Source organism: Equus asinus, chromosome 16 (assembly GCF_041296235.1).
Source record: "Equus asinus isolate D_3611 breed Donkey chromosome 16, EquAss-T2T_v2, whole genome shotgun sequence".
In the NCBI taxonomy this organism is placed as follows: Eukaryota; Metazoa; Chordata; class Mammalia; order Perissodactyla; family Equidae; genus Equus; species Equus asinus.
Window position 1 is genome coordinate 45,136,763 of NC_091805.1, and position 27,881 is coordinate 45,164,643.

The 27,881-nt window shown below is 36.8% G+C and overlaps 1 protein-coding gene across 5 annotated transcripts in view; it reads left to right on the forward strand.

Annotated features, from left to right (window-relative positions):
- LRIG2 (leucine rich repeats and immunoglobulin like domains 2) overlaps positions 1–26,556 on the forward strand; it is a 59,951-nt gene extending 33,395 nt beyond the window's left edge. For 3 of the 5 annotated variants that reach the window (XM_014837192.3, XM_014837194.3, XM_014837195.3), the window contains 17 exons: positions 2,722–2,787; positions 4,300–4,374; positions 4,534–4,668; positions 5,172–5,315; positions 5,441–5,584; positions 6,098–6,241; positions 6,446–6,589; positions 9,084–9,164; positions 9,887–9,958; positions 10,097–10,165; positions 11,195–11,358; positions 13,015–13,335; positions 14,322–14,603; positions 16,061–16,510; positions 17,146–17,295; positions 18,920–19,210; positions 21,201–26,556. In XM_014837192.3, the coding sequence (XP_014692678.1) occupies positions 2,722–2,787; positions 4,300–4,374; positions 4,534–4,668; positions 5,172–5,315; positions 5,441–5,584; positions 6,098–6,241; positions 6,446–6,589; positions 9,084–9,164; positions 9,887–9,958; positions 10,097–10,165; positions 11,195–11,358; positions 13,015–13,335; positions 14,322–14,603; positions 16,061–16,510; positions 17,146–17,295; positions 18,920–19,210; positions 21,201–21,427 (2,959 nt within the window). In that variant the 3' untranslated portion in view covers positions 21,428–26,556. The remainder of the gene's footprint in view (positions 1–2,721; positions 2,788–4,299; positions 4,375–4,533; positions 4,669–5,171; positions 5,316–5,440; positions 5,585–6,097; positions 6,242–6,445; positions 6,590–9,083; positions 9,165–9,886; positions 9,959–10,096; positions 10,166–11,194; positions 11,359–13,014; positions 13,336–14,321; positions 14,604–16,060; positions 16,511–17,145; positions 17,296–18,919; positions 19,211–21,200) is intronic. The other 2 variants (XM_014837193.3, XM_070487058.1) reach the window with 1 other exon arrangement.
- The last annotated feature ends 1,325 nt before the right edge of the window (positions 26,557–27,881 follow it).

A 27,881-nucleotide genomic window follows, 5' to 3' on the forward strand; every position in this document is an offset into this window, starting at 1 on the left:
CAGTGTTTGTAACTCTAGCACTTAGCACAGTGCCTGACATGTGGTTCACTAAATGTTTGTTGTCTGAATGCATGATGATCAAATCAATCTGTATAATTCTATCCAGACACCTGGTATTTTGGTAACTTAAATAGCTATTCTGATTTATCCTAGTTGCTTTCTATGATAGTACTAATTTGGGAGTCTATTTCAGTTCACTGTCAGTGCTTTTTAACATTCGATGTGGATGTGTTGCAGAAGGGTCCAGAGAGCCTTATTATATAGAGTTCTGGTCTGTGAGGCGTATATTCTTAAGGCAGGATTGTCCTGTAGAGAGGCTCCAAAGTATTTCAGGTATCCTTTGGATTTCATCAAAAAGCCTTAGAAGTTCTTCAAAGATACATAGAAAATTACTCTTTCTAATAGAGACACTAGACAGTTTTCACTGATACTAAGTCGTTTATAACAGGTGTATGTTGAGTTTAATTTGATTGCTTTAGATTTCTGAAATAATGATTTTCTTTAAAACTGGTTATCTGGCGATCATTGACATCTATGGGAGAACTGTAGGGGATGAGTACAGTCAAGAGTTAGACTGCCAGGGGTATTAGGGCTTGGAAAGGCATTAGAATCACTGTTATGATGAAAATGAAAGCCCTTAATCTGTAAAAGGAAAAAAAAATTAAATTTCAGCAAGCATGAGATGTAGAATTAAATCATACTATGCTGGGCTGCTACACAGATGATGTTAGCTCTCTATTTGCCAGACCCTCCACCTTGGGGCAGAATATGGAATGTCTAATTTAAATTACAACAGCTGAATTTCTCCTTCAGGTGAAATTTTACCACAGTAAATAAACATCTTTTGACTTGTATGAAATTCTGTGTTTGTTGTCTAGTAGCAAGAGTGAATTGGGTGAAATATCTGAATATAAGTTTTTTTTTTTTAAGATTTTATTTTTTTCCTTTTTCTCCCCAAAGCCACCCGGTACATAGTTGTATATTCTTAGTTGTGGGTCCTTCTAGTTGTGGCATGTGGGACGCCGCCTCAGCATGGCTTGACGAGCGGTACCATGTCCTCGCCCAGGATTCAAACCGACGAAACACTGGGCCACCTGCAGCGGAGGGCGTGAACTTAACCACTTGGCCACAGGGCTGGCCCCTGAATATAAGATTTTTGTGTGAAGCGAATTTGTATTTTTCTCTCTTACATTTCCCAACACACCCTTTATTCATGAATATCCTTGAGTTGATACCTAGTGCCAGATATCTTAGAATAAAGGCTTTAGAACTCTTGTGGAAAAATGATGGTTTGATTTAGCCTTAGTTATGTTATAGTGTAAATTAAGCTCTTAAATGCAGGTGGCTAGGTTTTACAGATGGACAGACATGAATCTGGCTGAGAACAAATCGTTCTGCTGTGATAGAGACATCGTTCAAACCCGCATGCATCTGTCAACTGCCTGTGGTGGCACAGTGAGATAAAGTGATCTGTAATGTTGCTCTCATATGTCCCTATTGCTAGCCATATTGTAATGTATAATACATCTCTTGGGCAGACAGCTTGTGTGGGCTGGATTCCACCTCAGCCTTGTAAAGATGCCAAGAAGCATCAAGGTGAATTTTTTAAGCCTATTTAAATATTTAGACTCATGACTAATTTCAGTGAAATCTCTGCTATATCTAATAAACTACTTGCTAGAAGTGAGATGGAATTTCAAGTTTGTGGCTTCTTCACTTATTAGCTGTTTGATATTGGCTTGACAAATTATTAATTTCTCTGTTTCTGTATCAGGAGAGTGAGGATTGTAAAAGTATTCACCGCATAAGGTTGTTGTGTGGATTTAGGCAGTTAATAGGTATAAAGTGCATAAAAGAGTGCCTGACACTTAATAAATGTTAGCTGCCACTACTGTCATCGTCATCATCATTAACATAATTTGGAGTGAGATTAATTTCCCTTCCCTGAAGCTAGATTGCTTTTTTTTAGGAAGACCACATCACTATCAAGGATGTGGCCAACCCTACTTCTGATACAGAAGCTCACTGTCTTGACTTTTGAAATCTACAAGTTTATCTACAGCTAAAGTGTAGGGTGTATTACAATATTATGTAATATATATTATGTAAAGTGGATGTTACTTTTAAAAGTATATAGTACTTTATATTATATTACTTTAAAAAGTGTATATTTCTTTTAAAAATGTATGAAGTATAGTACATTATAATAAAGAGTGATATCACTAAAAGGAATGAAGAAACTCTTTATAATACTGCTATGGAATGACCTATAAGATGTACTGTTAAGTGAAAAAAGCAAGGGGCAAAATAATGTGTAAATTATTCTACCATTTGTGTAAAAATTTGCTGGTACATGCATAAAATACCTGGCACACTGCACAAGTAATGGTACATTTTTATTACTGTTGCAGAGCAAAACTGGATGGCTGGAGACAAGGGCGGGAGACTTACTAATGTATATCCTTGTATACTTTTTGATTATTGAACCATGTGAATGTGTTCCCTAGTTAGTAAAAAGAACCTCATAAAAATGAAAAAGTAAAATAGCTATTTTGAATTCTAGATAAATTTTTATTTGTCCTTTATAAACATTTCTTCTTTTTGTCTATACTACACAAATTCACATTTGATAGGACTTCTAGTATTCCTCTGTTTGTTTAGTTGTTTTTTTAAGTTCCCTTTCCAACACTAAACTAAGAATGATCTCTTGTCTTCCATTAGGGACTTGAGTCATAATCGGTTGTCTACCTGGAACATCAGCTTGGAATCTCAAACATTACAAGAAGTGTAAGTTATTTTTATTTATTTAAATTTACGCTAAATTCCTTGAGGTGATTTGATGAGTTACGAATTTGAGGATGTTCAGTCTAGAAATGTCAAAAAATTGAAGGGAAAAATTTTTTTAATTAAAAGATGTTGTGTGTAAACCTTAACTGTTATCTTTGACTTTGTTGCTATTGTAGACTCTTTGGGCATTGTGCCATTGAGTTGGTGATTTCAAATTGCAAACCATGTAGACATACTGTTCTAACTCCTTGGGGCCAAAAGTAAAGATTTTTCCCCTCTTCAGAGTGAATATGTTCTGTTTTTTGCCAAAGTTTCAGCCAGTGAAACTCTGCTGTGTAAACTTTTTTTATGTCTTGACTTATCTAAGATGGAAGCATCATGTCTAAGGATTTATATGAAATACAGTATTTTTGATATCATCACGAATGTGGTGGTTAATATAATTCAATTTTTCACCTCAGTGAAGTTTTTCATTTAATATGGAGATGTATTATTATGTACTTTTTGGAGGGAATTTTCTAAAATTTTATTTTTGTCAGTTATTACATTGTGATGTTCCCAGAGACACAACTGTTGAGATATATAGGCCTGTTTGCCTCTACAGTGAACACCCCCAGAACCCTGAGATTTACTTTTCTTTTTAATTTCTTGCTGACAGGGGCTCCTTCTTCATGCTCTCGTTGTCTCTGCATTCTCTCCTGCCCCACATTGGCTACTTCTGATCTGCTTTGGACTCAGTAAAGTGACAAGCTTATTAGCTGAGAGTAGGCACTGAGGAAAGCCCCAAAAATGCTTCCATGGGAAGTACATGAGCTTTATTTCATGGACTTGTTTAGAGGCCATTTACTTCTGGTTTCTTTTCTGTATTCTGGATTGTTCGGTGATTGAAAACCAGGTTAATGAAATGTGATTGTATTAGATTAGCTATTAAGACATTTGAGACAATCCATTTAAAGAGCTTCTAGAATTAGATGGTGACATCTCATGTCATCTGTAAAATCAATTGTAGGTTTCATCTCTAGGTGGGCAAGTTAATTTCATCTGTGGTCTCAAGCAACCCTCCCCAACTTCGCTTAGCTTTGAAAAAATGTGTGTGTGTGTGTGATTGCACACCTTTTAAAAATTTATGTAATTAATTTATTATGTATTATAAATATACATATAAAGAGATATGATGGGTTAATTCTTCTTTGTTTAAGAAAGACTCAAATTAACTGTCATAAATGTAACTCTTCAGAGAACTTTTTGCTGGGATTAAAAATATTTAATGTGCAAAATATTTCCTAACCTTTCTAATTTTGATAAAAATTGTAGATCTACACAATGAAAAAACATTTCTTATTAAAATCTCTAATTTTTACTAACTATACTACATTTAGTCTTAACTCATTCTGAATCATAGGCTTTTTTCAAATTTTTACCTATCCTAAAGAATGTGTTAGCAAGAAACCAGAACTCAAGAGGTAACATTTCCCTCACTAAACTTTTAAATCCGTTTGTCCCCCTACCTAGGAAAATGAATTATAATGAGCTAACAGAAATCCCATATTTTGGAGAGTCAACTTCTAATATTACTCTACTCTCATTGTAAGTAAATAAGATTTTAGATCTTTTACTTAAATTATAAGTACTACACTGTCTTTTTGTTTTAGGTACACTTATTAATTATTGATCTTAATTATTTGACAACCTTGTGGCCTCGGGTAGATCACTGGCAATAGCTTCAATATAATTTTTGTTTTGTAGAGTCCATAATATAATCCCAGAAATAAATTCAGAGACATTCCAGTTTTACTCTGCTCTCGAGAGCTTAGATCTCAGCTCAAATATAATATCGGAAATCAAGACATCTTCATTTCCTCGAATGCAGCTTAAATACCTGTAAGTGAAATAAAGTTTAAGCTAGATTTACTTTAAAGTACATGTTTATTATTCATTGATACTTTCCAGAAATGTCTGTTATTTATTGTGATTTTGATATGCTTATGTGAAAGAAGCCTAGGGTCAGTTTTTTAGTTTTTTTGGATTGTTGGTTTTTTCCTCCCCTTAAAGAAAGAGTGGACTATTGTCAGAAAATATTGTTAAGTATCCAGGGTAACTTTTGAGATTTAATTCTGGATTGCTTTTTACTAAAGGTTTTGTAAAAGGTAAATAGGAGTGATTTGTTAAACAGCAGCTTACCCTATATAACGATGATAATTAGCATGTGCCAGAGTTTTCACAGTTTACAAAAGCATATTGACACATACTGTTTCAACCCAAATGAAGTAGGTATTGTCCTTATTTTGTAGTTGAAGAAACAGACCAGTTAAATGATTTGTAAAGTCGTATACAGTTTTAAGTGGTAGAGCTGGGGCTCATTGTTGTTACCTTGTTCATTTTAGGAATTTGAGTAATAACAGGATAACCGTCTTGGAGGCTGGTTGCTTTGATAATTTATCGAGTTCCTTATTAGTGGTAAAGTTAAACCGGAACAGAATTAGCATGATTCCACCCAAGATCTTCAAGCTACCTCACCTCCAATTCTTGTGAGTAACTAAATAAGTGGATTATAAGAAGATCATTTTTTTCTTACAGTGTCTTTTTCTTTTTAATTATTATTAGAGGAAATCAGCAAAGCAATTTTCTGACTGTAAAACTATTTTTGTTAAAGGGAGCTTAAAAGAAACAGGATTAAAGTTGTGGAAGGTCTAACATTCCAAGGGCTTGACTCCTTAAGATCTTTGAAAATGCAGCGGAATGGAATTAGCAAACTTAAGGATGGAGCTTTTTTTGGCTTGGATAACATGGAAGAATTGTAAGTACTATGAACTAGAATTGGAGATTGTTAGGAAAGGAATCGGACTGGGACTTTTCAGTGCCATATCGCTAGGATTATTGCTTTAATTATCCCAAAGTACATTGATTCTTTCTCCCATCTCTGATGTGAAATAAGTGTACACAAATCTCTTTTGGCTTTGTTATCTAGCTGATATTTTTGTCGTCATTCTTAACAAATATTTTATTTAAAAAGTTTATGTTCCCTTAGTGTTTTGGCTGATGAAAATTATCAGAATTTATCTAGAACAGGCATACCATAACTCTTGGTGTGTTGATTTTATAGATCTGATATTTTAGACAGTCTTACTACCTTCTAGCAGTAACTCTTAAGTAAGATAACAATATTTATTGAATAGAATTTGTTCGCTCATTTGGGTTGAACAAAGATATATGCCTCTCTGAGCAAGACTTAATGGACATTTTTGGAGTCTTCTCATTGCAGTGCCTTATTCTGAAACATATTTTCTCTTCTCTTTCTCTAATTCTGCAGAGATCTGGAGCATAATAACCTTACAGAAGTGAACAAGGGGTGGTTGTATGGCTTGCGAATGTTACAACAGCTCTATGTGAGCCAGAATGCTGTTGAAAGAATCAGCCCTGATGCATGGGAGTTCTGCCAGAGACTGTCCGAACTGTAAGTGTTGGATGGCATTTCAGTGGAGGCTGTGAGCTTAGAGCAGGTTGGGATAAATCATCCCATGGCCAGTAATGAGATATTCCATCCCTCTTTATTAGAACTTTATTGAAAGCTCTAAATTTATCATATAAATGGAATAAAAGTTTGACAATTGAACTAAAATCCAATGCATTCCTTACCTTGCATGTTTTCTGTTTTCAGTGATTTGTCCTATAACCAGTTGACCCGCCTGGATGAATCTGCTTTTGTGGGTCTGAGCCTACTGGAGAGATTGAATTTAGGGGACAACAGAGTCACTCACATTGCTGATGGTGTCTTTAGGTTTCTTTCCAATCTTCAGACACTGTAAGTATGTGTGTCCTTTTTTTTGCTAATTTTTTTAAAGCAATAAAGCAAATAAATTAAAACAACTAATCAATCTGCAAATTTATGTATTTTAATATTTTGTGGTTCTTCTATGTTGTGTCTCAGGACAAGATAGCTTTATTTGTCTCTATCCCCATACATAAATCATACTTAGCTCTAGCCAGTTCAGCTTCTACTTTAATTCTGAGTTAATAACCAAACAATAAAGCATCTCTTATTGTGCCAGTTACAGTGCAATAAAATATAGTTGCTAGTGTTAGGAATGCACATTTTCTTGTTCCTCTAACCTTGAACTACCAGTGGTGTACCAGCACTACTACTTCTCGTTCAAAAGGATGCAGGATGTGTACAGGGAGCAGCTCTGGCAGGAGACCTGTTCACTGTTACTAATTTGCTCCATAACTTTGGACAGAAAAAATTAACATTTATTAATGATCTGATATGTGCCAGCTGCTTTCAGAATACTAGGATATTGTTGCTTTTTTCTGTATCAGGAGGATGAGGTTCAGAGAAATTGAAATGATTTGTTTAAAGTCACATAGCTTGTAAATGTTTGGGCCAAGATTAGAACCCTGTTTTGTTTGATACTGAAGCTCATGTGCTTTTTACCATACTGACATGAACAAAACCACTTAGCTTTTCCTGGGTGTCATTTTCTTTGTCTCTTTGTCCAGTGAAGAGGATTAGATGATTGCTAAAGGCAATTTCAGTCCTAAAATTCCATGGTTCTGTAAGTTTAATATTTTACCCTGATCATAGAATATAATTGTATGATGAGGTATTTTAATGAAATAATCTCAAACATAGAGCAGAATAAGAGAAAAAGAGTAATTAGTAGAATTTGTGGATTGTTAAATTTCCTGAAGAAGGGACTTTCTGGCCATTGAGTTCAGAATTGATAAAATGGTCTCAGAAAAGAGCCCAGCTCCCAACTTTGCGACCTAACCATCAATGAGGAAGAAAGCATGATAATTTTGTGAAGATGTATATACATGCACAAATGTGCATTTGGTCTTTTTTTAACTTAATGAGGTAGTCTTCCTTTAGATTTTGCCTTATAAATTCAGAGTTCCTTCCCCCCCTTTACATTATCAGAGGTGAAACTAGATCAGTGCCAACTCATTAACTTACATCAGATGCACCTGCAGCCTTTTGGCAAGTCAAGGGATGGCAAACAGGTTCTTTCAGTTCACCACTGATTGTTACTTTTAATATTGAAGTTTAGGAAAGTAATTGCAGTAGTAAATGATTATCTAATGCCACAGAGATAGTTAAGGCAGAATTAGGATAAGATCTGAGAAATTTTGGCTTTAGCCCAATGCTCTTGCCAGAGTGGATAATACTTCTTACTCACTTTGGTGAGCTGAGTTCTGTTTATGTTGTGCTGTGGAGGAGAGGGGGAAGTGCTCAAGAATTGAGCCATCAGTTGTTTCAGTGTTAATACCTTAGCAAAATAAAATGAGTTTTATTAGGTTTTTACTTCAAGTAAAGATACAGCTAAATAGGAAGAGTGATCTCCTATCTCCTTACTGTAATTTCTTTTCTTTTTTAATAATAGGCTATATTTAAAATAATTACATACTAAAAGATATCTACAAAATGATGGAAACTTGGCTATAAAATTTTAACATCAGCAATATTAGGACATAATACTACCTTATTTAAATGAATATGTTTAAAACAATTTTTTAAAATTTTTTTATTGAGGCAACATTGGTTTATAATAAATTTCAGGTGTGCATCATTATATTTAGACTTCTGTGTAGACTGCATCGTGTTCATTACCAAAAGTCTGGTTGCCATTTATCACTGTACAATTGTGCCCTTTTACCCTCCCCCACCCCCAACTGGTATTTCTTAACCTCACAACGTGGTATGGTGCAGTTGCGTTTCCTCTGAGAATGGAACAGTGGATTTTAAAAGATCCATACTTTTCCTTTTAAAGAAACCAGAATGATCACTCTAGCACATAGATATATTATTTTTGCTTCCCAGGGGGCGTGTTTAATTGCTGTCAAGCTGTGAAGCTCTGTATTGACATTACTCTTTGTCAGCCATCTTAGATTTAAGAGCCCAGGGGAAGGCTTGGGTCACCTAGAAATCCCATTAGGCTGAAATCATATTTGTAAGCCATATCCCCTGCATCTTGAAATCATCTTGCTTTTTCAGGACACTGACTATAATTTTTAATATGCTAACACAATTAGGGGCTATTAGATAGGAAGATTAATACTCTTAACAGATTGCTTGATTTAGTTACCAAGGCCAGCTTAAATCTTAGCTCGTGAGAATCAGTTCTTACATGCTTATTGCAGATATTCTTTGAAAAGGAGAGTTGTCTTCATCATAAATAACTGATAAAATAAGAATCAAAATTAGCATGTGCATCTTGACATTGCTGTGCCAGGTTGATACCCATGGTATAATGGTCATGTTGACTAACATAAGCTGTCTTTCCCTGACATTTTTGTAGAAACTTAAGAAACAATGAAATTTCATGGGCCATAGAAGATGCTAGTGAAGTCTTTGCTGGACTCACAAGTCTCACTAAATTGTATGTATTTATAATATTTATGTATGTCTACAAATGTGTATTTTCAGGAACCAATTATAAGTGTGATTGGATTATGTCCACTTGCTATGGCTAACAAGTCTGAGCCTTCTGGCTCATCCACTAAAGGGAGAAGCTTTGTTGTCATTATTTGTTTGTTTTTTGCGGTGTTTTACTTTTGTTTTTTGTTGGGGGCACTTTCTGTTGAAAGAACATTCCTATGGGCACTTATAGAGAAATTATTTGTGGAACGAGAATTTCTATTCAAGTGAAAGAGGTGCGCTGAGAAACCGCAGTTGAACTAGTAATCTGTTTAATCATATGAGATTTATGGGTAATTTATCTAGCAAGAGAGTATTCTCTCAAGTAAGATCTTAGATCTTCTCCTAAGAGAATTTCTGCAAGCCTTCACACTTGTCTGAATTTCTTTGACCTGATGATCTTTTGCTAAGAAGGGAAAAACTGGAAATAAAATCCAGTTTGTCACATGAAAACTACCAAGTGTATCAGTGGTCAGGATGGTTGTTTACAGGTACTTCACTGAGCTCCAGCATCTTAATAGAAGCCTTCATTCTGTGCTTTGCATTGGTTAATAATAAAGGTTTGCAAATTTCTTACAAATGCATGTTAAGCTTATTTTCACCTTTTGTAGGTAAATGTTTAATTTAATGAATGTAATTTTGTTTAGTGAAGAGCTTTATTAGAAAGATCTGTTTGTATTTCAGAATCTTACAAGGAAATCAGATTAAGTCAATTACAAAGAAAGCATTCATTGGTCTTGAATCCCTGGAGCATCTGTAAGTATTTTGCATACATTTTGCTCGGTATATAAATAATCTTTGCTGTTAGTAGAGGTTTTCATGACCATTTAAAGTGTTAATATAACTTAATTATAGAAATGGTGACTGTTAATGTTTCATTTCTCTTCATTTCAGAGATTTGAACAACAATGCTATAATATCTATCCAAGAAAATGCTTTTTCTCAGACTCACTTGAAAGAACTGTACGTAACTTGTCTTTTCTGCCACTAATTAGATTATTATCCATGCTTGTTGTGCTTAAAGTGTGATGATGTGACCCAAATGTTTCCAGAAGCATACGGTTCATTTAAGGGGTCGTTAAAAGAAAACACTGATTTTTCAGATATATTTTATAAGCCTATTGTAGAGCACAAATAATTTTTCAGTGGTTCTAAGTTTAAGTTGCAGTTCACATTACCACATGGCTGAAGCGTTTTCATTCTTGGTGAAATAATTTGAAAATAATTATGTCCTCGCCACAACAAAGATGTGTCTATGCTCCATTATATTTAGTAAGCTTTTACCCAAACTTTTCTGGGAAAAATTTTAAACCTCAAAAATTTAAAGGAATGAGCAATGAACATCCGTTTACTCTTTACCTAAATTCAGCAATTGTTAGCTTTTTGAAAAATTATTTTTCTCCCTCCCTCCCTCCTTCCTTGCTTTCTTTCCTTCCTCTTTCTCTCCCTCCCTGCCTCTCCAAACACACACACACACGCATATATACACACACACTATTATTTTGCTTTGCGTTTTGAAAGTTGCAGACATCATGACACTTCCCTCCTAAATATCTCAACATGTATTTCCTAAGAATAAGTACATATTCGTACATAACCACAGCACTGTCATCACACCCAAGGAAATGAACATTGATCAAATAATATTATCTAATTATCCAGTCCATAGTCAAATTTCCCCAATGTCAAAAAATGTCCTTTGTAGATATTTTTTTCCCATCAAGAGTCGCACTTGTATTTGGTTGTAATGGCTCTTGAGTCTCCTTTAATCTAAAATGGGGCGCTTGCCCTTGTCACCCTCACTCGTTTTTTAGTGTGAAAGACACTGACATATTTGAGGAATTGAGGCTGATAGTCTGAATTTGTTTTCTCATGGTTAGATTCAAGTTAAACATTTTTTGGCGAGAGAAATGCATAGGTATGTAGTAAGATTTTAATGCTGAAGAAACTTAGAATGAAAAGTGAAGGGGTCTTTCTTTTTTCTTTCTGCAGGATTCTGAACACAAGCACTTTGCTCTGTGACTGCCATTTGAAGTGGTTGCTTCAGTGGCTGGTTGATAATAACTTTCAACATTCTGTGAATGTAAGCTGTGCACACCCTGAATGGCTAGCAGGGCAAAGCATCCTGAATGTGGATCTGAAAGATTTTGTCTGTGGTTTGTATTTTTGTTTTGAAATTCTGTACATTATAATAACACTATCGTAATAACAGAATTAAAAAAAAAATTAAAGCAGAATGCTTTCCCACCAGCATATCTATTTCTGTTTCTCTCTGTTCTTCTCCAGCATTTTTATATTTTTGTAGTTGTAGGTTAAATTTCATGTTCTTTAACTTAATAATGTCATAAGCGGTTTTTTTCCTCCGTGTTCTTAAGTGATCATTTTTAAAGTCAGTATAGTAGCATCTTTATGAATCTAGGCCTTTCCCTTTTAGGAGGATTGTTAATCTTAGAATAAATATCCAATAGTAAGATTCCTGAATCAAAAAGTATGATTTTTTTTTACATGAATTCATTCAAAAGTATAATTTCAATTTTTTTAGTAGATCTTGAAAAGTGCTACCAGGTATTTTCTAAAAAGATAGCACTAGTTTATGTTGTCACCAGCAGTGTATGAATGTACCAGTTTTGTATGGTTTCTGTTTTAAGTGGTAGGGGTTTGGAGTCTTTTGGAGGGTAAGGGGGACAGTCATAGACAAGTTATCTTGATTCGAGCATTTACTTATAATTTCAAGCATATATCTATTGTTCTCTCTCAACTTGAAAATTTTTTCTTTACATTTAAATTTCCTTTAAAGTAGAATAACTCATTCTTAGCTTTACATGGTGGAACTTTTAGAACAGTGGGTCTGTGTTGCATATCACTAGTATGTCTGATCATTTAGATAGCTGTATATTGCCAGGTCTGTTTCCACAATGTCCTTCACTTAAAGATGCTTGGGACACTTGGAAGTTCAGGCCCACAACATATTTATGTTGTTTTTACACATTTTAAAGAAGAAAACAAAGAATCTAACAACACTTAAATTTTGCTTATATTGCCACGAATTCTCTTCTGACTTTACTTAGTTTTAAATGTAAACATAGTGTATATTTTATCCTTTTTTCACTTATCACTTTTATGGCACAGTGAAATGTTATCCAGTGAAGATACAGGTAAGGAATTCATACACCTGCTTCTGTGAATCAGTCTAATAATATATTATTTATAAATCTGTTAGCCAGTCCTAAGCCAATCTTTAGTTAGATGTTTGACATGTTTGGAATTTTTCACTATTTTAGGTCAAATTATGCACATAGAAAGTACTTTCAAATAATATGTTTTATTAATAGATATTCCCTGTAAAATATAAGTTCATAATCCCCATTTTCTATGTTGGCATGGAAAGGATAACCGGTATTATATACATGTATATATATGTAACGTATATAAACACACACACGGGGTAATAGGATTAGAACCTGTCTTCATTCTGATAGAGGTTTTTCTTTCTTCCAAGTAACTGGTACTGCTTCAGAAGTGCATTCTAAGCACAAGTGACAGTAAGGGATAGTGGAAAGAGTGCTAAACCCTGAAGGCAGACAACCTGGGTTCCAGTCCAGGCTCACCTGCTGACTTAGATGTCTTTGAGCAAGTCATTTGACCCTTCTCGGCCTCATTTCCTCATCTTTAAACAAGGGAATTAGATTCTAGCTCTATAGTCTCTTTCAGTCATAATAGGCAACACAATGTTACATGATTTTTAAAAAATTGAATCTGTAGTAGCAAATATAAATAACTGACTCTGTTCCTGCCCCATTTTTTCCGCTTAGATGATTTTCTGAAGCCACAGATAAGAACACATCCTGAAACTACAGTGGCTCTAAGAGGCATGAATGTGACTCTGACGTGCACTGCAGTGAGCAGCAGTGATTCACCCATGTCCACTGTGTGGCGCAAAGACAGTGAAATCTTGTATGATGCCGATATTGAGAATTTTGTTCGTTATCAGCAGCAAGCTGGAGAAGCTCTGGAGTATACTAGTGTCTTACATCTTTTCAATGTGAATTTCACAGATGAAGGAAAATACCAGTGCATTGTTACTAATCACTTCGGTTCTAATTATTCTCATAAAGCCAAACTGACTGTGAATGGTAAGGAGTTATGCTCCCTGATGATTTTGTAGTTAGAAGGATTTATCACGTTCAATTTTTGAACCACTTGGCCAAGAAAATTAGGCCAAATTTGATGTTTGAGGGAGGATCTTAACTGTTTTTGTGTTTAGGGTTGTGATAATGTATAGACTGGATTGCCAATTAGCCCACTTACTGTCCCTAATTGGTCTTTGGTCAAGGGGTAAAAGTGAATTCCGTGGCCCCAGGAGATAAGCTGCTTTCGAAAACTATGAAATTTATTCCTGAACACTGGTCATAGGACCTTCTAATAACTGGAAGTTTTTAGGACATTTCTGGGTCCAGTGATCATTATCATCATCTACATGTAGTCACACAGCATCATTTTTGAAATTGATGCTCTTCTTTACTGTGGCTGTAAAAAAACTTCTTCAAAATAGCTTGATTTATCTATCACCTATCAGATTGAATAACTATACCATTTTAGGCTTTGTGCAACCAAAAGATGTACTTATATCTTGTTTCCTTGTTGTTTTATGAGGTTTTTGAAGGCATACATTTTTTTTTTTTATCATGCAGTTGCCTTGACAGTTTTGTAGATGTTAGTTTGGGAAGCACTGTTTAGTCTCTTAAGTGAGGGAGTCATAGTAAATAACAGCTCCTAAAATATGGAATTCAGAAAGGTTTGTGGGTTTCTGCTTTCCCTTTTCCCATCAGGGAGATCGGGTAGGTGTGTGATGCCATTCTAGAAGAGTTAGTCAGCGCTGTACTCCAAATGCTCTGAGGTTCTGAGAGAAAAGATGGCCTCTGAAGTTGTATTTACTATCAGTCCCGAGAACGTCTTCTCAAAGAAATGGAGCATTAAAACAGTTGGTATTTTGCCTAGCAGATTCTCCTGTGTGTGTGTGTGTGTGTGTGTGTGTGTGTGTGTGTGTGTGTGTGTGTATTTATATATGTTTTTTCTTTTTTCCCCACCCACCACTTCTTGGTCATCTTTTTTGGAACAGAAATGCCATCTTTTCTGAAAACGCCAATGGATCTAACTATTCGCACTGGTGCCATGGCCAGATTAGAATGTGCTGCAGAGGGGCACCCTGCACCTCAGATTTCCTGGCAGAAGGATGGTGGTACTGACTTCCCTGCAGCTCGAGAAAGACGCATGCATGTCATGCCTGAAGATGATGTCTTCTTCATTGCAAATGTGAAAATAGAAGACATGGGAATCTATAGCTGCATGGCACAAAATATAGCAGGAGGCCTCTCAGCAAATGCCTCCCTAACAGTGTTAGGTACGTTTACTGCTCTGTGGGTCCCTGCTTTCATAGGAGCCTTTTTATTAGGGATTTACTCTTGATCTGAATGGCAAGAAAAGTCTAAGTTTGAGATTTCAGTTGTGATTCTTATATCTTTGTCACCTTATTTTGCCAATTTATTTGGGGTTATATCAGCCTAGGATATTAGTGGATCAGATAACTGAAACCTGGGGAAATGCTGAGGGCAGAATTAGAGTTCTTTATTGCATGAATTGAAAATTCAAATTCCTTTATCACTTTATCCTGATATCTCTCCCTTTGTAAGGTTTCTGCTTCATATATTTGTTTTATCTGCTATTCAGAAGTGAGTTTGCAGCTGTTTTATACTACTTCACATACAGTTTCACAGAGAAACTTGAAACAATTTAACTGTTTTCCCTCCTAGTACATTTAAAAAAAAGTTTAGTACAAAAAAATGACCTGTCTTCTGATTAGATTTCCTGTTTTTCTTCTGGTGTGCTCCTCTTAATTCTCTGCTCTGGTAAAATGTTTTTTCTCTAAAGATTTCCCCTGATAGGCCTGTATTTTTCTTATGAGAATACTTTTCTTCATGGAACTCAAATCCAAGGCAAATTCTGTTTTCTAGTTCTCTATTCCCCTAGAGGTTATGGTTTTAAAAAAATTTGTTGATTTGTGTTATTTACTTGTATAATCAGAAAAATAAGGTCATTCTATGAATTTAGGATACGCAGAAAATTAGAAAAAAGGAGAGGAAGTCCCTCAAACATATGAGTCTTGGCGTATTCCCTGCCCTCCCTTTTTTTTTTGAGGAAGATTAGCCCTGAGCTAACAGCTGCTGCCAATCCTCTTCTTTTTTGCTGAGAAAGATTGGCCCTGAGCTAACATCTGTGCCCATCTTCCTCTATTTTATGTGTAGGTTACCTGCCACAGCATAGTTTGATAAGTGGTACATAGGTCTGCACCTGGGATCTGAACCGGCGAAACCTAGGCTACTGAAGCGGAACGTGTGAACTTAACCACTGCACCACTGGGCTGGTCTTGGTTCCCTACTTTTTTTTATACTCATTTTTATGTAATTATGTATACCTACTTTTTTCCACTTAATATTGTATCACAAGGGTTATCCTGTTGTTAAGTCTTCATAAAATGTCATGTGACTGTATTATAATTTACTTAATCATTTTCCTGCTAGATTTTTTCCTTTTCTTTTTTGAAATTACAACTAATTTCATAATAACCATCTTTGTGTATAAATCTTTGAATTCCTTGCTTAGGATAGCTTGCCCAAGGTGGAATTACTGAGATAAGATTTAGATTTTTTGAGGCTTTTGCTTTTCTGAAACATTAACTTCTAATCTTCCCATGAGTATATGAAAGTGCTTATTCCATCATAACCTCATTAGTCTAATTCATTAGGACTTAAGGAATAAAATTGCTAAATGTGATTTTTTTTTAATATATCTTTCTGTTAGAGACACCCTCATTTATTAGACCTCTGGAGGACAAGACAGTAACCCGAGGTGAAACTGCAGTATTACAGTGCATAGCTGGAGGGAGTCCTGCCCCTCGCCTCAATTGGACCAAAGATGATGGACCACTGCTGGTGACAGAACGGCACTTCTTTGCTGCAGCCAATCAGCTTCTCATCATTGTAGATGCTGGGCTAGAAGATGCTGGGAAATATACTTGTATTATGTCTAACACCCTTGGGACAGAACGTGGTCACATTTACCTAAATGTCATTTCATCCCCTAATTGTGACTCTTCCCAAAGTAGCATTGGGCATGAAGATGATGGCTGGACCACAGTTGGCATTGTCATCATTGTTGTAGTCTGCTGTGTTGTGGGCACCTCTTTGATCTGGGTCATTGTTATTTACCACATGAGAAGGAAAAATGAAGACTATAGTATCACAAACACAGGTGAGTGGTACCCATTTAACACCTGTGGCTTGTACTTGAGTCAGGGATGTAGTATAGGATTTATTGTAAAATAGGAAAAACTAAGGAACTTTGATATTTTACCTTATGTGTGGTAGAAAGAAGAGTTTTTCTGTAAAAATGTCGTACTCCCTTGATAAAATGGAATCTCTTTGATAAATAATTTGAAGAATTTGTAGACCTTTCCCCCAAAACTTTGCTCTTATAAGCACAATACCGGTGCATCTGTTTTCATTAATGTTTATGGCTAATTTCCGTTGTAATTTCCTTATAGGCAAGAGTGGAGCCCTAGTGAGTGAGATCAGTCTTTCATGCCCCTCACCCTGAAATCCTGCAAGAGAAGACGTCCAGCCAGACAGATTGTGAAAGTGTGTCTGTGGATAAGATTTCAGACTTTAGGTTTTGTTTCTTTTGGTAATATTTTTTAAATGAAGCTTTGAGAAGAATTCTAGTGAGAAATAGTTTTAGGAGAAAGTTCTGAGAGCCATTGAGTACCTGGGTACATAACATTTTCCTGGCCAAAAGTATCACAGTGGAACACATTTGCAAAATAGTCTTCTGAGTGTTGACTTAAATTACCTAACTTTATTCGAGAGTTACAGATGTCTCTTTTACAGAGGAGCTTAATCTGCCTGCAGACATTCCCAGCTACTTGTCATCCCAAGGAACACTGTCTGAGCCGCAGGAAGGCTACAGCAACTCTGAGGCAGGCAGTCATCAGCAACTTATGCCTCCTGCCAACGGATATTTACACAAAGGCGTTGATGGTAATGACTCTTCTATATGTTCACAATTTCAGCCTACCCTATTGAGTTTATTTTTCAGTGTATAGTTTTCCCTGTTAACCTGAAGCAATATTTTAAAGTAAGATACTCGGTGAGAACATTTGGCCCCAAGCAAAATAGGGTGAAAATTGGCCATAGTCTTCACAGAGATGAAAATCGTGTGACAGAAAGGGGAAACACATCCTTAAACAAGGGATTGGAGTATGTAGCAGAGGCTCTCAAATGAAAATATCATAGGAAGGAGATGCTTTAGAAACTCTTTTCAGGTGTCTTTTATCCTTTTCAGTCATGAGCACCCTTCAGGCCATATCCAGGGGAGGTTTGTTGCTCTTGCTGACAGGTAGATATTCACTCAAGCTTAAAGGGCAATCATGATTCTCAGCATATATTGGAGAACATCAGAGAGAGATAAAATGTGCCCTAATTAGATGAACTCTACTTCTCAACACTGCTTCTCTTCCCCACTCCATTCTTTCCACAGGGAGGTGAATTAAGGGACAGAAGAACTGGATTTGATTCCTAGTTCCTCTTTCCAGCTATGTGATCATGAACAAGTTACTTAAGATCTGAGCTTTAATTTCCTCATTTTTAAAATAAACAATATTTTATGAAGGACTCCTCTCAAGATTCTCACAGATCCTTTCAAAAAAATCTGTGTAGTACATCAAGTACCATACAAAGGAATCTCTACAGAAATTTTTTTGGGGCTATCAACAGAACTTCTCTACTTAATTGATAAATTGGATTTTATTTTGCCTTTCCATGGAAAAGAGGGTATTTCTAACTCTTAAAAGAATACTCAAAAGACTCTACTCTTAGAAATTTGTTGGAAATAACACTGCTTTCTGGGTTAAACTAAATTACTTCTAGGTCTCTTCCAGTTCTAACATTCTTTTGCTTGATTATGAATGTCGCTCACTCTACTTCTCACACTTTTTCCTCTCTTTCATCATTCAGTTTTCAAAGTACAGAGCAGTCCAAGGAGCTCATTATTAAACCTTTACTTCTGCCAAACACACATTTGTCAGACAGGACGCTTGACTGCCAGAGGCTTTCTCTAGGGGTACTTTTAGTAATTGATGTTGCTTAACCTCTTGACTCTCAAAGGTAAAATGGGCTTTTGTGAAGTGAAGTCATCATAACTCCTTGTTCTCTGCTTTAGTGTACTTAAGCCAAACATGTGTCTTGTAGCAGAGTGCCAGCCTTATCTTGGCTCCCTTGATTTGAGCATGACGTTATCCAGGTTTGACAGGGATGGTTTCATGTAGTATTCAAGAGCCTGGGCCCTGGAGCCAATGTCTATGAGTGAGATCAAATTTCTGCTCTCTACTCTGGCGGTATATCTTCGGGCAAGTTAACTTCTCTGTGTTGTAGTTAGTTACCCTATCTGTAAAGTGGGGATAATACTACCTACTTCATAGGGATAGTGTGAGGATTAAATTAGTTAATTCACAGAAAGACCTTGAAACTTCGCCTAGTTTGTAAAGTGGGTGTTGAATAAATGCCAGCTATGATGACAATGATGACAGCTGTTGCAGAAAACAGGATTAGCAAAGCTGATTCCTAAACTGAAGGATGTTTGGCTTCTTTCCCATGTTGTGATTAGGTGGCACTGGTACCCGGGTTATCTGCTCAGATTGTTACGACAATGCCAACATCTACTCCAGGACCCGAGAATACTGTCCGTACACCTATATTGCCGAGGAGGATGTTCTAGATCAGACGCTGTCCAGCCTCATGGTCCAGATGCCCAAAGAGACATATTTGACATATCCTCCCCAAGATGCTACGACCCTGGAAAGCCTGGTATCGTCAGCAGATGGAGAGATGTCTGCCTTTCCCACCAACCATGAGAGGATAAATGACAAGAAACTTTCATCCTCACAGATGAGCAGTGGTAAAGGGCACAGTGTTTTTTGTTTATTTTGTTTTGTTTTCACTTTTATGTACATGATTTTTCCTTCTGCTATATAGGTAACACTCTCATTTGGTGGGAGGCAAACCAGATGGTATAAAGGAGTAATTATGTACTGTAAACTGATATAAGCTAGAGCCAGAGATTTTTAGAGATTAGAGTTACAAAGAAGTCTGTATGTGTAGAATGAAAATGGCCTTTGTGGGAATAATAAGCTCACACTTTTAAAAATTCACAAGCCATATAGAAAAAGCTTTAAAAAAGTTTCATGTGGGTGTTAACAATTTTCCTTCCATATTTATTTAAATAATGGAGATTCAAAATGCTAAGAATATAATTTTGGGCATAATCTGGTGAAGCCTTTTACTTAAGAAGTTTGAAATATTGAATGTCAGTATTGCTTGGCAGGGGTTTGCTCTCATCTGTGAGGTGTTAAGGTCAGGGCCGTAAGTGGGAAAGCAGTTTTGGGGTAGTGTCCTTGGTCCCACATGGCCCAGGAAAAGAAGTACACGTTTATATTGTGCAGATGAGGCATTTGACAGCAACTCAGTCAGTAAAACAAAACAAAACTTTCTAGACCATGAAGGGCACTACTGAGTATGTCTTCCTGTCCATCCAGGCTTTTCATCAGCTATTCCCCTCCTGTCAGCCTGAAATGGAAGAGCACTGGAAATAGAGTGGGGTGAGAACCGCGGGTTCATAGAGCAGTCTTCCAGGGGTGGTTCTAGCAGGAGTAAATGATCTGACATGGGGCTTTTAAGATGTGCTCTGTTGTTCTTAATTAAGAGACCGACTAAAGATTTCTAAAGAGGGTCCAGGTCAGAGAAAAATATACTGTTATTCAGTAATCTCTTGTCTTTACATTCAGTGTCCATGAAAAAAATGCACCAACACTAAATCCATTTTCCCATGTCCTAGAAAGGTTACATACAAAAGAACTTTAAGTAGAACCCCAAATGTGGTGTGCATCTTTTTCCTAACCTTCAGGCTATCTTAATTGTTAATCTGGCCTGTAAGTGAGGAAATCATCAATTGAGGGCTTTTTGGTGCATTGGTCATCCTTAACTAAGGTTCTCTAGCTCCCTGCTACTCAAAGTGTGGTCTGTCAGCATCAGCATTACCTAGGAGCTTGATAGAAATGTAGATTGTGGGTCCCACTCCAGACTTACTCAACCAGAGTCTGTATTTTAACAAGATCCCTAGGTTGTTTGCATTTTAAAGCTTGAGAAGCCCTGTTCCAGCTTAGTTTTCACATGGGTTTTATTTTTATTTCTGAGTGTCTGTTTCCAGAATGGTTGGTTAGCTTTTTCTAGAATACATCCCCATGAAGTTAATATAACTTTCAGTGAAGGATCTTTGAGGAAACACCTCATCACTGAAGTAAATCAGGAGAATGAGAATGCAGATTTGGGAAACCAAAGTACAGATAATCTGATTTAAAATTACTGCTTTTGGTTATTATTTTGTTGTTAGAATTATTGGCATGCTAAGAAGCTGGAGAGGAATGATTTTTAAAACAATTTTTTAAACATAAACATTTAATTGTTTAGAAATGTATTGGCTACGTTGAATTAATCTTTTTTATCTGTGTCATGCAACTTTCATTACAATATGGATACTATTAAGTCTCTTTTAGACTTTTTTCCATGTGTCTAAAGAGGTTTATTTGTCAATTTTTGTTGCAGCAGAATCACTAAGAATAGGTGAAAGTAGATGATATGTAACATGGTTTCAGTAAATAATTGGTTAAGTTTGTTGAGTAGAAGGGTTTGAAAGACGATGGATCCAGTTTTTGTTTTCTTTTTTTGGTTGTTGCTAAGAAGATGGGAAGTATACGTTTGAGCTCAGCATCCTTATTCAGGAATATTGGGCATCTTTATTTCTTTGAGGATCTGGGTAAAAGAAAATTAAGTTTTAGAAAATTAATTGTGAACTTCCATTTGTCACTGATAATCCTGTCTGTCATTCTCAGAAATACTGCAGCGGCCTCTGTGGAACATAAGCAAAGAATTAAGCCTGCCTCATGCTCCCTTTTCCCAGCAGCCAGTCCTTGAGTCACCACAACTCCGTCGAAATGAGGGCCTGGCAGAGAGTGATCCAGACTGTTCTGCTTCCCCCATGCCCTGTCACCGGTTACACGACCACGCTTTTGATTTTAGTAGGACTCAGAACGTTCAAGACGGTAGTGAGGGCACATGAAACTTACTCCAGGATGAAATCTGGGCAAAGACTCAAGTAATTTTATATTTACTACCTCAGAGTTCAGCAGAAACCCCCAAGTCAGCATGTGCTTTACTCTTTGTCTACAATTACATCTGACCACACCAGGGTGGGCCAGGCATTTGTTTGGGCTTATATCTGATGAAGAAGGGTAACGGCTGACAGAAATGAGTATATCAAATAAAAAATGTGCAGCATGGGCACAGGAAGATACAGGACAGACGTGCTTCCTGTGGGTTCCACGGCAAAATGCCCAGGTGTGCACTGCCTATTAGGAAGAGTCTGATTGTCTCAACCCGCTGAATGATCCTGAGAAGACATCACTGTTCTATTTTGCCTTCCTAGGAACAAAAGTAACTTGGGAACCTTCTAGGAAGTGTGCCTGGGATTCTTCGCTGGTTTTAAGCATATAGTTAAGACCGGGGCTTTGATATTCAAGGTCTTTGACAAGAATCCCAAGGTTGACCAACTGTTACCAGGCCAAGGGGTTTTGTATTCTTGTGAATCTTTTTTTTTTTTTTTTTTTTGGTCCCTGTTGACCAGGCATCTCATTGTAAATATATGTGCATTTATAAATAATTTTTGTATTCGTTGACTTTATGTGTTGGCTGCAATGTAAATATTTTTGATATGCCAAAATTATATGTAATAATCCAGTTGTAACACTGACAGCAGCTTCTCAGACCACAGACAGATTTTGTATAACTTGGTTTAGTGAGATCTAAAGACTTTTAACTTTTAAAAACGTATTTGTTAAGAAGTATGTGTATAGAGGCAGGGTACCTAGTGATTGCGTACACAGAAACACCATCTTGGTGTAATTAACCACTTTCTTCATACCCAAAGGTTCGTACATCTAATCGTTTGCCATCTGCTTACAAGTGCCAGCTGATACCACCTTTCTAGCATAAAATAGCTCTTGTAAAAGCCTAGCAGTCTAGTCATAGCCATATACAACTAGATAGAGGAAAACTTGTTTGGGGAGTGTCTTCTTTCAGCAAAGTACTTAGTTGACGAGTAAACCAAAGATTGTGTCTTTTCTGTTTGTTTTTTGTAATATCTCTTCCACCAATGCACAGTATATCTTAAGAAGGGAAGAGTGCTTTGGGGAGTGGAAGAATGTGCAGAAATTCTTATACTATGAAGCTTTGGAGTAGTCCTTGTTTTGTACAAGTGATTATTTAAGCCAAAAACTTTTCTCCAATTTCTGATAGCAAAAAGCCTTGAGTAAACAAAGGACTTAACACTCTAATGGAATGTAATGGACTGAAGTTCTTCTTTCTTCGTGCTTTTGGATTTCCTTACATAGGCTTTCACATTCTGTCTTCTAAATCTAGTAAGTGCTAGTTAGTTACTAGATAACTTCCATCACTTACATGAAAATATCTATTTCTAAGTCATTGTGCATTTCAAGGGTTCTAAACCCACCTAATTCCTTAGCTTTTTTCAGGAAAATTAGCTGAATTTGATACTAGTTTTCAATCCTAAATTTTCTCCCATAGGCAGCAGCACTTCTTTGTCTGTTTTGTACCACCATGCCTTTTCTTTTTCTTCTTGGTTTTTTTTTTTTTGGTGAGCAAGATTGTCCCTAAGCTAACATTTGTGCTAGTCTTCCTCTATTTTTTTGTATGTGGGACACTGCCACAACATGGCTTGATGAGCGGTGTAAAGTCTGTGCCCAGGATCTGAACCCATGAACCCTGGGCCGCTAAGGCGGAACACATGAACTTAACCACTACACCACTGGGCCAACCCCTCTTTTTCCTTTTTAAATTGTTAGCCTCTGTTCATTTTCACTTTGACCTTCTTAAATATCACTATTTTCCTATCCCTTCAATTTGTGATTTCTCCTTTTACTTACTAGATCGTAGTGTGATTTGTACTGGACTGACTTAGAATCAAGGGACCTGATTAATTTAGTTCCTAGCTTTCCTGCTTACTGGTTGTGTTATCAAGGGCAAATCCTTTTACTTCTCAGCCTGATTTTCTCATTTATGAAATGAGGGCATTTTTCTAGATGCTTTAAAGCCCTTTCCAACTGTAACATTCTATGAATCTGTGAGCCCTCCAGGAACCAAAGAGGATTATGCTATTCTAATAAAAAGCTGCTTTCATCAAATGTGTGTGAGAATAGAACAGGAATGATGCTGCTTGCTCTGACTTGAGCCAGATTTATTTCCTCTATAGCAAGAGTAATGGTATAAGAAATACTCATGAGGGGAAGAAATATTCTGCTAAATGGTATCAGTAAACATAAAGAATCTTGACTCAATTGAAAATCACCCATTGCTCTCCAGAATAGCAGGTCTGAATGCTAGTGTTACAGCACACCAGTGTGTCAGAATCAGCTGAGAGGTGTGCCACAGCTAATTTGTAACTAGTTTGTGACTCACTTATGTTTCTAATGTATTCAAGGTTATCCCTATAATTATGGTACTCTCACTCAAATTCTGAGAAACTTTCTTGAATGAAAAAGGGGGAGTTAGAGGTAGGCTGTGAGTGAATGTCAGCTGTCACATGTGAGAGACAAAAACAGGCTGTGAAGCAGCGCTCTAGAAAACTTACAGTATATGAGTGCTGCCTCTGTGCTGCAGCTGTGGGCGATCTCCTGCCAGTGGTGTCAGAGTCTGGTCTCCTGCATGGCCAGCTTCTCTATTATGTCAACTTGGATGGTTGAGATGCCCTCCCAGATATTGCTAGCTTGCCTAAATAACTAAAAAACTATCCCCCCAAACTCATCAGGAATTTGTTTAAATGTGAATAGCCTACCCCTGGCCTTAAAAATATAGTAATAAATTTAACAAATTCTAATCTTAGGAGAAGGAATTCCTGATGCTTTTCATTATTGCATATGTTTTTGACCAAGCAGCGATTTAACCCTCTCCCATAAGCAGGATTCTCATCAGTGTTTCTTCCCAACAGTGTAATGTCTGCCTCCTGTCCCTTCAATCAGGGATGTTGCAAAGAAAGGCAAACTAAAATGCTGAGAGAAATATTCTCTGTCCCCTCCCAGTTACCATTTCACATCATTAGGGATACATAAACTCTGTTAATTTGTTTGTGCTCCTCTTAGACGGATTCTTCAAGTCTGCCTGGTAGAAGAAATAACCTTTTCCTTGAATCCAAGCCTTACTAGCACAGGGTCTACCCTTGAGCTGTTGGCTTTCTGTCACTCAGCAGCGTCTAAAGTGCTTTCCCTAGTATGCAAGTTACTCTGTAGAATAGAAAATATCAGAAACCTAGCCCAATGTGCAGTTCCCTCTAATGTGCCATCTCAGAATGCTTTAAATGTATATTTTTCTGTAAGGTAACTTTCATGTTTAAAAATAGTTGCCTTTACATTGCCCATTGGGAGGTTGTAAAAGGAGCATTAAGATGTCAAGCAACTTAGAATCTGTTAGCCATTTTCCTAAGAAAAGGGAGGTATGATAAAAGTCTTTAGTTACTTAAAGGGTTGCATGTGAAATAAGGATTAGATTCACTCTTTTTATTCCAGAGGACAGGGGTCATATCACTGGGGTAGAAGTTACAGGGAGATGCAGTATATACTTGCTAATAAATCTATATAAACTAACTCTCTAACAATTAGATCTGTCTGACAATTGGAATGATCAGCCTTCCATGGGAAAAGTAAATGCAGAAACTAAATAATCGTGTGTTAATAGCACTGAAGAAATTTTTGCATTGAGGTGGAATATGGGCAAGATAACTTTAAGGTCTCTTTCAGTTATCATTGGAAGTCTCAAGAAGCAGTCTGACAGTCTTAAAACTTTGTCCTTCAGAATCCTTTATATATAGGAAGTGTAGAGCACTTTAGAACTTTTAAAAATTAAGTAGTTTTGGTGTTTGTTTGATAAAAGGGGCCTGATCTGTGTTAATGGCTGAAAACATGAAGCTCTGGGCTTATTCTTCTGAGGAAATCTATAACTAGTTACTAACACAATTGCCATTACCATGGTAAAAATTTTAAAAGCCTGTAATGTATTATAACCCTCCCTTTTACTCTTTGTTTAATTTATATTCCTGTTTCTTCTTACCCCTGGAACTCCATTTGGAATGAGGTTGGAATTGTGATGTTCAGTTTTATATCCAATATTTTATCCAAGTGTGTTATGGCCTAAAATGATTAGAAAAAATCATTTTAATATCCCCAGAAATGCCAGAAGGGTAATGGAGCAACAGAGAGGTAAATTTGCTGTCATTTTATGCTACATCCTCCATTTTTTATTTTGCTTCTTGATGCGATGACTGAGGTAATTGTGAAATAGTTGGACCTTAGAAGGCTGAGCTAAGATTTTTTGGCAACCTGCAAGTAGTGTTTTATTTTTCTATTACATGGTCTCTTTCCCAGTTCAGTTTGGCAGATGTTTTGCCCTCCTGCTTCTTCTAACTTGGAACTTTTTTGTTTGGAGTAATATAATCTAAAGCAGCATCAGTTAGCCTTAATTTTCTTTCTTTATACTTTGGACAACTGCCTGGTTTGTTGACAAAAATAACAAAGTTCTGAATTAAGAAATATATTACAAGTTGCTCTTCACAAAACACCAGGAAGTCCACAACTCATCTGAAGGTTTTGTGAGTAGTGGGGGTGTGTGTTTGTGTGTGTGTAATATTCGGCTGTGTGTGTGTAATGTTAGGGGGTGTGTGTGTAAGAGTGATATTTGGACCTGCTCCCTCAAGGCTGTGTTGAGTGTTTCTTAGGGGGTGCAGGTGAAGAAGCAGCTCCATGTGAGCCTGGTTTTCAGATGCCAGGAGTACAGTGACCTTATATCAACTGTAACAGTCTTGAAAGAGAAATTGATCATGAGGTGTCAAGTGCTCTTGGAATATCTCTTGGCTGCTTAAAATGGCCCTTGATTACTAGAGACAGTTTCTACCCTGTTTTCCCCACTGTTCTCCCTTTCTTCCCCTATCAGAAGATGTCCATCTAGCAGCCCTGGTACAGATACACCTAAAGAGAGTACTAAGCCAAGTTGTTCAGTGTGGCCCTTTCCTAGTATTTATTTATATTTTCTCAAACGTGAAAATGTTTATTTTATAAAGCATGTGTTTGTCCTATTTGTTTGTCTGCTGTAATATGTCTTCAATAAAGCTAAAATACATTATGATTTTCTGGTCTTGCCTAAAGTACAGGAGTGAAATAGTGCATTTTTTAAGATCGTAATCTTTTTGAGAGGTCTCCAAATAGCTGTACAAGTTAAAATGGGGAAGAGTTGCCCTCCTCTGGTTCCTGCCATGTTGGAGTCACATTCTGCCTGGAGCCTGCCACTGGCCACGCCTTGCAGCTGTGAGCTGCTCAAGGGCTGGCACTGTGTGCTCTCCTGCTTCCTTCCTCCTGGTGTCCTGGCAGGATGGAAACAAATATACTTAACAGTTCATTCGAAAATAAGAGTGCTTTCTGCACAGGGAAGAATTTGAAGGCAGCATATTCTAATTGGTAAACCTTGGGTTAACAGAATATCTGAAGAATGGCTGTATTCCGGTCAGCTTCCATACTGCACCGTGTTAGGGGCTGTTTCTTTTGCGACTGTCAGCTCTTTGAAGGCTGGGCTCAATACTGATCCCGTTGTGTACTTCTGTTGCACTTTATTCTTTGTGAGATGATGTTCCACAGACATCATCTCATTTGAATCTCACAACGCTCTTAAGATGTAGATCGGGCAGGTAATTTTAATCTCCACTTTTTGTAGTTGAAACTGGCTGGGTGAGATTATCACTTACACAAAGTCAGAAAGCTTCAGGCAATAAAGGCAGGGTTGAAATCCAGATTTTCTGACTCATATTCAGGATTTTCCCCCACTGTTATATCTTCTGGTTCTGAGTAAAGTATTGTGTCTGTAGCCTTCATAAGCATTTCAATAAAAAGTCCTCCGGACGTTGGTCACTTCTAATATAGCAAAAGTTTGGACTGGAATATACACTGGAAGCTGATTTTTACTATATTCCTGATAGGAAAACAGACTATCATTTTCATCTCTTGTAAAATGCAGAAAAAGACCATGGTTTTATTGTTTCTTTTTGTTTTGGAGTGGGATGTGCTAGGGCCCAGGGAGTAGTATCCTCCCGAGTTATGAGAAGGATTTGTTCACACTGAGCTATTTGGAAGCTTGTAACGGAGTGCTTAAGCTGGCTGTGCTGCGGGACTAGTTACTCGGGACCAAACCTTTTGTAAAATACAATAAGAAGGAATTTCTGGAAAAATGAAAAGACACGAAATACACGCATAAAATTTTTATTGTACATTTAACAGATATAAAATTACTCTGTCAAACTGCTGTTCAAGTTCCTAAATGCCTACTCTTGATTTCTGTGTTTGTCATGGACCAAACAGTAGCAAACAGTTTGCAGATTGGCACAGATCTGCAGACCACTTTTGGAGTAGCACCGCTGTAACTGTGTAATGCTGGTCGTATGTCATGGTGGGGATTAGTTT